The sequence below is a fragment of the Pleurodeles waltl genome, chromosome 9 (assembly GCF_031143425.1).
Source record: "Pleurodeles waltl isolate 20211129_DDA chromosome 9, aPleWal1.hap1.20221129, whole genome shotgun sequence".
Taxonomy (NCBI): domain Eukaryota; kingdom Metazoa; phylum Chordata; class Amphibia; order Caudata; family Salamandridae; genus Pleurodeles; species Pleurodeles waltl.
Window position 1 is genome coordinate 614,795,285 of NC_090448.1, and position 15,452 is coordinate 614,810,736.

Here is a 15,452-nt window from a genome sequence, read left to right on the forward strand (position 1 = left end):
GGAGTGGAGGGAGAGTGTAGTGAAGGTGAGGGAACTGGAGTGGAGGGAGAGTCTAGTGAAGGTGAGAGTGCTGGTCTGGAGGGACAGTCTAGTGAAGGTGAGGGAACTGGAGTGGAGGGAGAGTCTAGTGAAGGTGAGGGAACTGGAGTGGAGGGAGAGTCTAGTGAAGGTGAGGGAGCTGGAGTGGAGGGAGAGTCTAGTGAAGGTGAGAGTGCTGGTCTGGAGGGGCAGTCTAGTGAAGGTGAGGGAACTGGAGTGGAGGGAGAGTCTAGTGAAGGTGAGGGAACTGGAGTGGAGGGAGAGTTTAGTGAAGGTGAGGGATCTGGAGTGGAGGGAGAGTCTAGTGAAGGTGAGGGAACTGGAGTGGAGGGAGGGTCTAGTGACGGTGAGGGAGCTGGAGTAGATGGAAAGTCTACTGAAGGTGAGGGAGCTGGTCTGGAGGAACAGTCTAGTGAAGGTGAGGGAACTGGAGTGGAGGGAGAGTCTAGTGAAGGTGAGGGAACTGGAGTGGAGGGAGAGTTTAGTGAAGGTGAGGGAGCTGGAGTGGAGGGAGAGTCTAGTGAAGGTGAGGGAACTGGAGTGGAGGGAGGGTCTAGTGACAGTGAGGGAGCTGGAGTAGATGGAGAGTCTAGTGAAGGTGAGGGAGCTGGTCTGGAGGGACAGTCTAGTGAAGGTGAGGGAACTGGAATGGAAGGAGAGTCTAGTGAAGGTGAAAGTGATGGTCTGGAGGATCAGTCTAGTGAAGGTGAAGCAGCTGGAGTGGAGGGACAGTCTAGTGAAGGGGAAGGAGTTGGTCTGGAGGGACAGTCTAGTGAAGGTGAGGGTGCAGCAGTGGAGGGACAGTCTACTGAAGGTGAGGGAGCAGCAGTGGAGTTTCAGTCCATTGATGGTGAGGGAGCTGCATTGGAGGGACAATCTAGTGAAGGTGAGGGTGCTGGAGTGAAAGGAAAGTCTATTGAAGGCGAGGGAGCTGGAGTACATGGACAGTCTCGTGAAGGTGAGAGTGCTGGGCTGGAGGGACTGTCTCGTGAAGGTGAGAGAGTTGGTCTTGAGGGACAGTCTAGCGAAGGTGAGGGAGCTGGAATGGCCGGACAGTCTAGTGAAGGGGAGAGTGTTGGTCTGGAGGGACAGTCTAGTGAAGGTGAGGGAGTTGGAGTGGAGGGACAGTCTTGTGAAGGTGAGGGATATGGGCTGGAGAGGCGTTATAGTGAAGGTGAGAGAGATGGGCTGGAGGGACAGTCTAGTGAATGTGAGGGTGTTGGAGTGGAGGGGCAGTCTAGCAAAGGTGAGGGAGATGAAGTGGAGGGAAAGTCTATTGAAGGTGAGGGAGCTGGAGTGGAGAGACAGTCTAGTGAAGGTGAGAGTACTGGTCTGGAGGGACAGTCTAGTGAAGGTGAGGGAGCTGGATTGGAGGGACAGCCTAGTGAAGTTGAGGGAGTTGGAGTGGAGAGACAGTCTAGTGAAGGTGAGGGAGCTGGAGTGGAGGGACAGTTTTGTGAAGGTGAGGGAGTTGGAGTGGAGGGACAGTCTTGTGAAGGTGAGGGATATGGGCTGGAGAGGCGTTATAGTGAAGGTGAGAGAGATGGGCTGGAGGGACAGTCTAGTGAATGTGAGGGTGTTGGAGTGGAGGGGCAGTCTAGCAAAGGTGAGGGAGATGAAGTGGAGGGAAAGTCTATTGAAGGTGAGGGAGCTGGAGTGGAGAGACAGTCTAGTGAAGGTGAGAGTACTGGTCTGGAGGGACAGTCTAGTGAAGGTGAGGGAGCTGGATTGGAGGGACAGCCTAGTGAAGTTGAGGGAGTTGGAGTGGAGAGACAGTCTAGTGAAGGTGAGGGAGCTGGAGTGGAGGGACAGTTTTGTGAAGGTGAGGGAGATGGGCTGGAGGGACAGTCTAGTGAAGGTGACGGAGCTCAACTGGAGGGACAGTCTAGTGAAGGTGATGGAGCTGGGCAGGAAGGACAATCTAGTGAAGGTGAGAGAGCTGGAATGGAGGGACGGTCTTGTGAAGGTGAGGGAGATGGGCTGGAGGAGCATTATAGTGAAGGTGAGAGAGATGGGCTGGAGGGACAGTCTAGTGAATGGGAGGGAGCTGGATTGGAGGGACAGTTTAGTGAAGATGAGGGAGTTGGAGTGGACGGAAAGTCTAGTGAAGGTGAGGGAGTTGAAGTGGAGAGACAGTCTAGTGAAGGTGAGAGTGCTGGTCTGGAGGGACAGTCTAGCGTAGGTGCAGGAGCTGGTGTGGAGGGACAGCCTAGTGTAGGTGAGGGAGCTGGAGTGGAGGGACAGTCTAGTGCAGGTTAGAGTGCTGGTCTGGAGGGACAGCCTAGTGTAGGTGAGGGAGCTGGAGTGGAGGGGCAGTCTAGTGCAGGTGAGAGTGCTGGTCTGGAGGGACAGCCTAGTGTAGGTGAGGGAGCTGGTGTGGAGGGACAGTCTAGTGTAGGTGCGGGAGCTGGTGTGGAGGGACAGTCTGGTGAGGGTGAGAGAGTTTGGCTGCAGAATAAGCAGGTGAAGGCGTTAGAGGAGGAGGGCCTGGTGGGTCTGGGCGATGAGGAGACACTACAGCGCCAATTCACAGATGACTGCACTGAGGTAAAATATTTCTTGTAAATATAGGATGATTTGTAAACGCACGCACACAGTGTGTGGAATAGTTGCAGCATCTCAAGGTAATATTCCCTCCTAACAGACCAGATACATGTAGAGACATGTACTGAGTGTGGAATAATACAGGAATAGCTGAGTCCTCACTCTGTTTGTCCACCTGAAGCTCAGAATATGCTAGAAGGGAGGAATAATCAGCTAACAATGAGAGCTGATTAAAGCTGTCAGTCAGTCAGTCAGTTCCGTGTTCAGTCACTGATCAGTGACCTTTCCTCTGATTTTTCAAACAACTGCATATGTGGAACATGTCAAACGAATGAGAAATCCATCCATGTGAGCATGTAGTGAACCCCCACCCCCTCCATGATCCTTTGCATACCACAGCATCTTCTGACATTGGTTAAACAAAGGCCATCACAGCAGAGTCAGACCATAACCAAAAGTAGTTACAGCCTCTGCCAATGAGCAACACCGGCGTTTACCTTTAAAAAATGACTTGTCTTTAGATATGTCCGTATCCAGTCACATTACGAACATATTTGTCAGGTTTCTGAAAGCATCACATTTATTCATATAGAGCGTGTTCTGATTGGCTACGAGGTAGTCTTTGTTATGTAATCTTATTAATCTGCCACTTGAGTCACTTAAGGATAGGGAACATTTTGGTTCACTTTTTCTGTTTTTTCCAATTTAATGCCAGAGAGGTTTAGTCTCTTAAGAGTGATATTAGCAAAAAGTAAACCCCTCCCCCACCCCAGAAGAGTGTACTTGGAGGCATTGTCAGATCGAAGACACCCATAGTCTCTGTGCTCATTATTTACTGGTCCCCGCATCCTTCCGGTAATCTGCACGAGGACAGGTCTTCTACGTCAGAGGTCAGCGGGGGCGTTGAAGTATGCGTGGATGTCAGTGTGCATGGAAGTGCATTCCACCCTCGTCCAGGCTCCAGCATCCTATTTCTGTAGCCTCAGTGTTCATCACTCTACAGCAGGGGATGGATTTACAATGAAGATGTCTTTTTCACCTTTTCTACTCAAGGTTTTTACGTTTTATTTTAGCTTCCAATGCCGCTCTTCTTTCATGTGGACTACGAGTACTTAAAACCACTAACTGAATTGGATGCAATTATTGAAATATTCAATAAAATAATATATTTCTGTTCACATGAAAGCTTAGATGCAGAATTTTCTCCAATGAAGCATGTTTCTTTTACTTTTCTTTGTCCCAGCCTGAAATGGATGTGAGCGACTCATGGTTTCTGTCAGAGACTCTGCATAGCCTTAGATTTCTGCGGGTCGCTCTTTTATTTCAGCTTGTTTGTACCACCAAAAGTATCTAACCTTGGGGAACCCTCTTCAAGGTCATAAGCATGTGTCTAAAACTCTCTTTGTGTTTATAATCCGAGTCTCCCCATCAGTTTCTGGTTGAGATGGATGCTTGCTGTGCTACAGACGTTTCTCCAGCGTGGGATACTTCACACGTGGTTGCCAGAGCAACCATGGAGAATGATCAAGCAAGGATGAGTTAGGAGTTGGAGTGCGTCACCGGGATTGTAAAACTGTCACCTTATCTACTAAATAACAGCTCGTTCTGTTGTTCATCTCGCTGTAAGTGGGGTACCTCAGATCTATCACTGTAGTGGTTTCACGCCGAGTCTTCAGGTAAAATCCACAGCTGTGTTTTGAACCTTGGGATTTGGGTGCACCGATCATTGCCAAGAGTTGAGCAAGACACAATAATGGAACTCTGTGGGAGTCAGTGGTTGCTCTGGCAGGGGGGAGGTAGTGGGGACTGACAATAACATCAGTCAGGACCCGATTCACAAAGGTAGACTTAGTCCTGAAGTGTAATTGAAATCTGAAGTCTAACTTTAGACCTGAAGTCCAAACTTAGACTTCAGATCTAGCCTATACTTTAGGTCTAGCATTAAACTTAAGGTCTAACATGGACTTCAGGTCTAAAGTTGGATTTCAAGTCTAAATGTACCTTGTTGAATCAGGCCCTCCGTGTCTGAGTGGTAGACGCAAGGGTAGGTTTGTTTGTAAATCACAACAATAATTTGTATTGTTTACTTTACAGCATCTTGCACCTGAGGCTCTGGAAGAAGGTAATGGCTGTATCTTCTAGAATTCTTTATATTTGTTATTGAAACAAGCATTCTTTGGGACACGTAGGACCATCCTTGCTATACTAAGGTCCCCCTTGGAAGAAAAAAGTGAAGTCTGCCTACTACCCATCAACTTAAACAGGGCATAACCATTCACATTTATATAACCAACAGCAGGATATAATTGATTATCTAATAGACAATATAAAGTCCTTGAACTGTGCATATTTCATAGAAATTGCTCTTTATTGTCACAGATGAATGTTCAGTTTGAGAAATGCATTGTCCCAGATCAGTTTCCAATTTGGCATGGTTCTTCTTACAAAATAATACATGACAACCTGGATTCTTCATACAGAGTAATTTTTAACAGCCAACACATGTTTTGTGAAAAATCGCTTCTTCGGGGCTCACTTATGAATACAAATAGAACTATCTTGAGGGCCTAGCTTGAATTTCTTTATCTCCCTTGATAAGGGTATCTGATCCGACTGCTTCAGTATAAAATTACTCTGTATGAAGAATCATGCTCGCCCTGTAATATATTGTAATAAGGATCAGGTCAAATTGGAAATTCATCTGTGACAATGAAAAGACATTTCTCCACCTAACTGGGCTTTGTAGGACTAGCGGCGATAGCCGTGTAAATCAGTGAGGGTCAAGCCATTTTACCAATCTCCTTCAAGGAGACATAACTACTAGTCTTGCTTGTCTAAAAGATTGAGTCAGCCTCCGTTTACTGTGATATTTTTTCTCTTTTTGTCTGTAGTTGCCGGTCGTCTCTCTTTCTCTTTCCTCATTCTTCTCTTCCTCTTTCTATTTTACTATGTCCTATTGCCTCTCTGTCCCCCTTTTGTAGCTCTCCCGCTCTTTCTCTCTTTTTATATCCCTCCCTTCCTCTACCCAACCAAATGCTCTCTAATTTTATTGTATTTATTTTCTTGTGTAGGCAATGGGAAGCAGACTTATGCAACGCTTTCGTAAGTATGCCTGATAACCTTCTGAACTGTTGATGCTGGTGAAAGTGTAAGAGGGTGAACTGACTGCCACCACTTACCAGCACTCACTCCTTTTAGCTTTCACACCCTGTGTGTCACCACCAAGTTCTCTTTGAGCTATATCCCATGTCACACCTCTCACGTGCAGTGCTGGAGCTGTAGTACAGAAAATCAGAGTAGAAAACAGAAGGGGTCCCTGACTAGATAAGGAGAGAAATCGAGGGAGCAACACTCTGAAGGCGACACATGCGTCTCTCCTACTGTATTCACAATATATCACATCAATAGTTGCTCTACATATTTTTAGAATTTTTTTTTATTTTATTCAACAGATAACTACTTCATTATACAGTTTCCAAGCAGAAAAAAGCAAAAATTCCCTAAGCTAACCTGAAATAAAAATAAAGCACATCAACATACTTAAGACAAGACAATAATAAAGAAAAACTCCAATTAGGGACCGACAAACACAAAACCACAATAGCAACAGACCAACATACAACAACAAATATCACATAATGATAACCACACCTATATATCAAGCAAATAGTTCATTACTCATAATTTATCACAGATAATGGCAAATCCATGTTCTATACCAAAACTACAGTTGTCAGTCTTTTGTCCAACTACTAATAGGGGCACATTCAGTGCCAGCAGATGATTATTAATTTCGAGCGCTGCAGCCCTTTCGTGCGCCACTTGGTGATCCTCGAGATTCGCGTACTAGTGATTATTGAAATAGTTGTCCATAGTGAACACTGTAACTCTTTCATGGGCCACTTAGAGATCCTCCAAGATCATGGTAGGCAACATAGACTTCTTACTGCCACTCAGTAACCTTTCGCCAACTCTTGGCCGTTGCCTAGCCGTTGCTATTGGCGACGCGCATTTCGGCTATTGTGGCTTTGTTGGCCCTTAATTGGAGTATTTCTAGATTATTGTCTTGTCTTATGTATGTTGATATGCTTTGTTTTTATTTCTAGTTAGCTTAGGGAACGTTTGCTTTTTTTCTGCTTGGAAACTGTATAATGAAGTATGTATATGTTGAATAAAATAATATTTTTTTCTAAAAATATTTATAGCAACTGTTGATGTGATATATTGTGAATACAGTGGGAGAGATACATGTGTCGTGTTCAGAGTATAGAAAATCAGATGCAATTAAAATGCAGGTTATATTAGAGATTAAGGGCCTTGTTTATAATTTGATAGACACGATACTCTGTCACAAAAGTGGTGTATGTCCCTCCACTCCACTGCAAATGTATTAGAGGCACTTGTAATTCAGCAGATGGGATATCTTCCACGGTTTCACAGAGTAACAGTCCAACAAACTCTAATTAATACCAAAATGATTTATTTTACTTACTTTATTTTGGGGTTCTGTGGCTTGTGCAAACTGTTCCATCCACAATGCTTTGCAGGTGAGCAATATATAGTAGTTTGGGCTTGTATAATATATAGTTCTCAATGGAGTCAAGTAAAAACAGTTCAATGAATTGGAAGGGGTACCACTTAATGGTGATAGGGCCAGCTGAGATAAGGTTCCGAAAGAAGCGTCCCATCAGGCAGGTGAGATAGTTACTTTTGAGCGTTTGTCTATTGTGTTCAGCACTGTGCAAAGGGGTACAAGGTAGTGACATTAGTATATAAAATTATAGCAGGACCTCAGTCCCCCATTGTGTTAATCGAGCATCATTCATGAGCACTGACTTGAGAAACATTATAAAAAGCACAAAAAGAGAAAGTCTAGATGCTCCCTTGCTCAGAAGTGGAATCTTATTATTTCTGCGATATGAGAGATGGCGCCCTGCACCCTGGTACTCAGTGGTTAGTACTGTTCTCACCTGAGCAGTGAGAGAGGTATGACAGGAGGAACTTCCTTAACTACTGGATTTCATTTTTATAGGGAGTGTACTCTTTGAGAAAGGTGTGTGTGTCTGTGTGTGTTTCTGATGTATACATCTACCTGTGGATTGCTCACCTTTTGAATACCCCCAATGCGCCACCAGAAAAAGCGTTACGAAGGTGAGAAAATTGTTTGTTGGTATAAGCAAAGCCAAAGTTGAATAAAAACTGCAGCTTCTTTTCACATGTTTTGTTTTATAGATCCAGGGAGACGCTGGCCAGAAGAAAATGGTGGCACAGGTATACAACTAATGTGTTAATTAGTATATATTTTAACTGAAAAGAGAAAATGGCGTAACAAACTAGGAGTTTCTTAATTCCTTGAATATAAGTGAGCACAGACTGAGATCCAGTCACCAGGATATTATGAAGCACACAAACATACACACAAAGAATACAAAAACAGACATGGGGCCTGAGTCACAAAGGTAAACTTACTTTTGTGTAAGTTTAAATATTTTTTGGTATTCACAAACTACGAGTCAATGTTAAGTTTCTGCTGTGGAGAGTCTGCATTTGGGGCAGAGAACTTCACACATAAAAATTGAGGATAGGCCTATCTTTTTATGTGCATAGCTCTCCCCCCAACTGTTGAGTTTTTGCAGTTGTAAACTTACTAATAGGCCAGGCCTATATTTTTATGTGTGTAGTTCTCTGCTCTGACTGCGGATCCTCCGCAGTCCTAAATTTAGCATTAACTTGTAGTTCGTGACTACCAAAACATGTAACTTACACAAAAGTTTGTTTACCTTTGTGAATCAGGCTCCATGTTTTCTTGTATACTTATTGAGCTTTAGCAGGACCTCTCACAGCAGTGATGTTCGTAGCATCCCAAGAGTGGAAATAACGGAGTTACTTTCTGGGTAGCTACTTTAGGACAACACATGGAATATGGTGGTTGAGTTGTGCTGTGCAGGACAAACAGTCATGTATGCTATGTAAATGTACATACGGAATGGCAGTGAAGGAGGGTCATTTTGTTGATGGACGGCATTGATTGAATGTTGGATACCTTGAGTCCTTAAGAAAAGGGGGTGTATTTGTATTTATCCACTGAGCTCCACTAGGAGGTCATACACACACCTGCAAACACAAATATACTACCACTCATTGTGCTGTGGTCTGTGCACATAAGAAGCATCTGCTAAAAATAAATAGGTTCATTTTTATAAAGGGACTGTGTATTATAGACTTTTTAAGACCTCTAGTTAATACATGTCACCCATGACGAGTACAGTTCAGTGACACACTGGGTTTTATCTAAGTCATACTTTTCTTTTTCGCTTTACAGATTCTTTTGTTGTTGTTTCCACAAGAAGAAATAGGTGTTAATTGGTAGTGGTGCCTTCAGGTGCGTACCTTTCTTGATTTCCACCCTGGAATGATTTAACCATGAGCAGTAGATGTGAGTGATACCCAATCAGTTTCTGACCGTTTCACACAAACCATCAAGTGAAAATGATGGATTTCCCATTTTGCGGTTTTGTGCATCAGTGCTGTTCCTGTACCACTCCTCTAAGAAGATCATAAATTCTGCAGGTACTAGCCTCACCATGTCATACCTGCTCGAAAAAACCTGTTGTGTCACAAGCTCTTATTTTTCAATAACTGCTTGGTTTGTGTGTGGAACCTGTGCAGGTGTGGAGCATCATCTTTGTGATAGCCCAATTGTGGCACCACAGACAACTGTGTCTACTTTAGTCCTATTTTGTTACTGAGGTTCCTTTCTCTGCACTATGACCCCCTGATCCTGCTATTGCTATGTCAAAAAGCACACAGATACTTGTTAACCTTTGTGGTGCTTAATGTCCTAGGGCTTGTGTACTTTGACAGGTACGCAAAAAAGCAAGAAGCATTTTCTCAGAAGTGGTCCCAACTGAGCCTGACTTTGCAGACGTCCCTTCATATATTTTAGTCTATGGTTTCTTTATCTTGATCAAACAGAGAACAGCCTTCTACAAGGGTCATACACGTGGATTTAAATCTTCTTGGTTAGCATGAACCCTGTGACCCAGTGGATGAAGAAGCTATTGAGAAATTGTCATATCTTGTTGTCTAATTAAACATCAGAAAAGTCTGCTTCAGTGAACCACTAAAAAGGAAACTTATGAGCAACAGGAGAACCACACTTTGAAGTACTATCTTGTGCATAAACACAGGATTAATGACTTAGGGCCTCATTTCAACCTTGGCGGTCTTTAAGCAAGACCGCCGAGGTACTGCTGTGCTGAAGACCGCCAGTGCAGGTGGTTTTCCGCACAGCGTATCATGACTGCTGGCAGCCCTCCACCCTTTTTCGGACAGAGAGCCGCCAGCAGCCATACTGGCGGTCGGTGGGGAAGTGGAGGCTGCTCCACCTCCACCACCACGTCATCAGAACACCGCCCACCGAATCACGTCCCATGATTTGGTGTGGCGGTGTTCAGGTGACGGGGAGCTGGCTGAGGATGATCACGGAGGATCACCGGACCAGGTAAGGTGATCGTCTATTAGGGGAGGGGGGTGGGGGGTGTTGTGTGCGTGCATGAGGGTGTGAGTGTGTAGAGGGTGTGTGTGAGTGTGTGTATGCATGTGGGGGGTGTGTTGTGTGTTTGGAAAATGTGTGCGTATCTGTGTGTATGTCTGTGTGTATGTGTGCGTGTATGTGAAGTTGTAGTGTAAGTGTGCGTGTAGGGGGTGTGTGTGTCAATGTTAGGGGGGGGAGGGGGGTCCAACCACCTTTGGGGGTGACATGGGGGTCGTGGGTTTGGGGGGAGGACACTGGGGAGGGGGAGAGGTGTGGGGGAGGCCCCTGTCAATGCCAGGGAACAAACTCCCTGGCACTGATAGTGCCTACCGCCATGGATTTTGTGGCGATACAGAACCCCAAGAACTCCAGGGAGGTATGCGGGGTCGTGATGCTGCCGGCAGTGTAGTAACGGCCGCCGAACTGGAGACCGAAGCCTCCAGCCCAGCGGTCATTACCACCCTGGCGGTCGGAGTGGAGAAGTGGCGGTTTTTCATGGCTGTCACCGCCATGCTTGTAATCCCAATTGTTTTACCGCCGGCTTGTTTGTGGTATTACCGCCACTTCTCCACTGACCGCCAGGGTTGTAATGAGGGCCTTAGGCTTTACTGCTACTGATCCACCTAAAGCGTAGGGGGCTTTAAGTCTTGCTAGGTACATTATAAGGTATATCCCCTCCTCAGCAAGCAAGACTGTCATGTCTAGCTACCTAGAATGTTGTGGGTGAGACATGCAATCAAAGAACTATTTCCAGCCATTCCTATAGACGGAGAGCCTGATGAAGCAACAGTGATTTATTTAGGATTACAGACTGACTAACAAAAGAGTACTTTTCCAATTGGTCTTTATTGAAGTTTGGTAATATACAATGGGAAGGCAATATTTTGAGACATTTAGTAGTCTGACAACACTGAAGAATGCAACCTTTTGTCATTAAATATGTGAGCATTTGGAGTGCACTGTGATCTCGGGTATCCATGTACACTGACGTGAAGTATGGGTGAGTTGGCCTGATATGTGCAATATGTTTCTCTGTGTGAGAGGGCGGCCCTCAGCCATAAGAAGTCTGAGTTCGGACCGATGGCCATGACCAGTGTATTGACTCCAAGCTCTGTGTGCCAACTGCCCGAGCAGCCCCAGGACACAAGCCCTGACCAGCAGTCCTTCAGGGTGGCCGCCTGTCCGGGTCAGGCTCCGATGTAAGCCGTATCAAATCCCATCCAGTGATTTGGTTGGCCGAGCCCGCCTGTACTACCAGTCTAGCGGTGGACTTCGTTCTGTCATGCCGCCAGAGGAGACTGAATATCAAAGGCATTACCAAGGGTTTCAACTTACACAACAACTTAAAAGACCTGCCTGATCAGGTCTCTTAGACAAAGATGCTGCCATATTACATATCTGGACACAAAAGCATAGTGGCTCTTTGAGACACCAACCAAGAATGGTGAATATTCAATGCACCAAATTGGGTTACTGGTTTAGGGGGGTGAAACCCTACTCAAGCAGTAACCACAATCTTTGTCAGGGTGAAGTCACAGACAAACCCCAAATTAACCTTTGCTCAACCATCTGGTAGCTTCGCACAAGAGCAGTCAGACTTAACTTAGAGGCAACGTGTAAAGTATTTATGCAGCACGTCAAACAGTAATAAAGTCAAATACAACACAAGAAAAATCCCACACAAATTACAAAAATAGAGTAAAACTTAATAAACAATTTAAGATCAAAATAACACAAATCCAATCAGTAGAACCGGAGATATGCAATTGTAAAGATTTTAGTGAATTTAGCCCCAAAAAGCACTGAACCAAAACTGTGGTTATCTGATCGTACCTGGCTGGGACAAAGTCATATGTTCAGGCCAACTGAAATGGAGCATGGGCCAGCTGCAGGGACCCAGTTATGCCTGCAAAACAAAGTAGCTTAAATCCTGGATGCAGAGCGTTGCGAGGCCTTGTGCCGAGGATGCATAGCGCAGCCGAAGCGATGTGAGGTCCTGGTATGTAGACGCATCGAGCATCGTCTCTTCCAAGGAGCTTCAAGGCGAGGACCTCCATCATCATCAAGGGGGCTATTGACCAGGGGGTTTGTGATGTGAGGGCCTGCGTTGACAATATGTTGCGCTGCAGGGCTTCTGATGCAGAGTCCTGCATTGGCGTCATGGATGCCATCGAAGAGGGGCTTACAATCTGAGGACCAGCACCAATGATGCTTCACTCACCGGCTCTGATGCAGACTTTTCCAAAGGCAATGTGTCTGTTCCATTGGGAGCAAAGCTGGGCTGACAGAGCACCTTCAGGCTCACTTCCAATGGTCCAGAACTCAGGAGGCACCACTTGGGAGGGTATCACTCACAGCAGGCAAAGTCCAGTTGTGGTGTTCAAAGTGGCTGGAGCCTTCTCTCCCCGAGGCGGTGGTCAGGAGGACAGCCAACTTTCCAACTTGGCGGTCATGGATTCAAGAAGCAGATCAAGTCCTTTGTGCAGGCAACACGGCAGTAGATCGGAAGTCCTTGTTGCAGAGCAACACAACAGGCCTCCTTCTGAGTTCCCCCATAGGTCCAGATGTGTACTGAAGAGCTGGGTCTAACAGTCTAATATTTTTATCTGGTGCCCACTTTGAAGTAGGAGAAGGTTTTGGAGGTTTCCACCCTCCCGCCCCCCACCCCAAGGGGTAAGGCATCCCCTTACTCCTTACCCTGACCCCAGCTTGACTTGGTTCACAAAAGACCAGTGTCAGAACCTTTCTGAAAATGCTCCAGAAGAGCCTTTTTAATGTGCAAGCCTGATAGGTAACAGTTCTTCCCTTTCATCAACCCAGAGTGGCCTATCCTACCAATACATATCTTCTCTTCGTCTCACTCTCAGGGAGCAATACGCAGGGACCAAATGCCAGTTGCAACTAGTCATTAGCTGTGACCCAGGGACAGGCTTCTGCCACCAAATGGATAGGCCAAGAAAATGCCAAATTTTGAAAAAGTGACATTTAAGTATTGTGGCTAAAAATGAAACTTTACTATTAAAGTGGACTTTTCATTACAATTCTTTAGAAGCCAAGTTTGATATTCCCACCTGCTGCCAATTGTTAGCTATCTCTTATTAAATGTAATAAGTTGATCCAATGTTATCCTTAAAGAGAGGTAGGCCTCAAAGCAGTTATTTGACTATCAAAACATGTAAAATCTAAAAGTACATGTCAAAACTTTCAAGTATATTGCAATTTGCCCTCTGGGTTATTTAGGATCTACCATAGAAGTGTCTTCCATGTAATAAAATAGAACAGAGGGGAGGGTTGCGCCTGGCAAGAGTTATATTTTGCCAAGTTGAAAAGGAAGTTTTAAATTGCACGCACAGGCTACAATGGCAGACCTGAGACCTGTTTTAAGAACTACTTAAGTGGGTGGTACAATCAGTGCTGCAAACCCACTAGTACCTTTTAATTTACTGGCCCTGGGTGAATATACTACCAATTTACTAGGGATATCCAAGTAAATTAAATATGTCAATAGGATGTAAGCCAATGTTAAAATGTTGCATACTTTACCACTGCTAACCTGTGCTATGGTGCTTGTTCTCTCTCCTTTAAATATTATAACGCCAGCTAAAAAAGTGAGCAAAAACAGAAGGCTGTACAACAAAAAAGTTTGGGTAAATCCACATCAAGGATGTCAGGATCAACAGCACCTTTTTGGAGGAGGCAAACTGGTGTCAGTTCCCTGCCCCTAGTGAAAATGTTTACTGCAATCCTAAAAGGCAAGATGGGCTCATCTTCAGTGAAAGACAGAGTTGCATTTTATATCTCTCATCTATGCTCTGTCTCCAATTCAAACACTGGAGAAAATGCATTTATTATTTTATTGGGTGGACCATGCTGTCATAGACATGGTACATCAATATAGTGGACTCATTAAAACCCAGACTGTGTAACCAGTCTATAATTGTTCATATAATGTGTGTCACTTAACATTACTTTGTGTTGAAGTGTTTTCAGGTCATTTTGTGGTTTCTATCTCTCGATCTAATTATATGTACCTTTTGTGTTTTTTTTATTCAACAGGCTATAGATGGTTGTCATCAGCAGTGGAGAATTTGTTAAATGCCTAACTGATCAGAGGAATCAGATTTTTAACATATACGAATAGATATATTTTCATTTCTGTATTATGCATTTAGTTAATGTTTAGTTTACAATAGTTTTTAATAGTATTTCCTTCTGTATGCATTAGGTCACTAATAGAATAGAGTAATAGGAATAAAAAATTGAGAATATAAAAACCCAAGAAGCAGGAAAAGCAGCGCTACATGCTATCCACCTTCAAATTCAGGGATAGTATGAAAAATTTATATTTGAAGGGGGTGTTTGCTGAGCGCTTCCTCACCATTCTTAAGAACATAACAAATAACTAAAAAATATAGTGAATAAAGTGTGATTTTAGTATTCTATGAAATTTTTCTAAATATATTTCTGCTGTTTTCAAAGCAAGTCAATACTTGCAATTCTATATAGGAATGTTAAAATAAACATAAATAGGTACCTTAATTTACTTATCTTTATCCGAATTTCACTAAACTGGAACTTTCAAGCAAGTTTAATGTACTGACATTTAACTAAAATAAATAGGAAGACATTTTGAAAGTAACAAAAAATTTGTGTATGTCTAGGTTAGGTGATGGGAGGACAGAGCTCTGGGGGATCAAAATGTTAGGGTTTCACCATGTAATTAGATGAAACAATGGTCCTGATGTCATTTGGACTTATAGTCCCCAAAATAACATGTAGCCTATCAACTGTAATGATTATGTAGGCTGTACCCTAACCTTTCTCAATAATTCTGATTATGGTGGGTGATCTCACTATATAAGAAATAAATATTTCCACATAATCGCCATACATTTTGGAAACATTATCTTTGTAAGTCCATAAAATACCAGCTTAACATAGAATTATCTTCACCGTATTCCTTCTTATAGTCATAAAAGGTAGAATATCTCTTCACCCGTGCGAGATCCTAGAACGCAAATTTAAAGACAATATACCAGGTTTATCCCATTCAAGAAGAACTAGGGTAAGATTATCAAAATATATTTGAGAGTTCCCCTCACCCACAACGTTTTGTGGCATTCTTAATCCTCTGCAACATTTTGTGTGTTTAAGCATCATTTTGAATGATTTTTCAAAACAGATGCTTAATTATGCATGTTTCGAACTCTTTCAGTTCATGGATCTTGCACATGTGAATATACATATATTTACAGTTCTAAATCAGGCCCAAAGTTTGTTAACCAAACTATTTTGAAAATAACAAAAACATTCTTTGCATGTTTGCTAACGT

General features: G+C 43.9%; 1 protein-coding gene across 1 annotated transcript; it reads left to right on the forward strand.

The window, feature by feature from the left end:
- Positions 1 to 687: 687 nt before the first annotated feature.
- LOC138259710 (uncharacterized) lies at positions 688 to 14,223 on the forward strand. The gene is made up of 2 exons (XM_069207600.1): positions 688 to 1,357; positions 14,177 to 14,223. Exons 1-2 carry the CDS (start codon positions 688 to 690, stop codon positions 14,221 to 14,223), a joined length of 717 nt encoding a protein of 238 aa, XP_069063701.1.
- The last annotated feature ends 1,229 nt before the right edge of the window (positions 14,224 to 15,452 follow it).

Bases quoted from the DNA above. Each gene is read 5' to 3' on its own strand.
- LOC138259710 (XM_069207600.1), top strand. From the start codon at position 688: ATGGAAGGAGAGTCTAGTGAAGGTGAAAGTGATGGTCTGGAGGATCAG. The intron at 1,358-14,176 runs GTGAGAGTACTG...TTTATTCAACAG, and splicing joins GGAGAGACAGTCTAGTGAAG to GCTATAGATGGTTGTCATCA.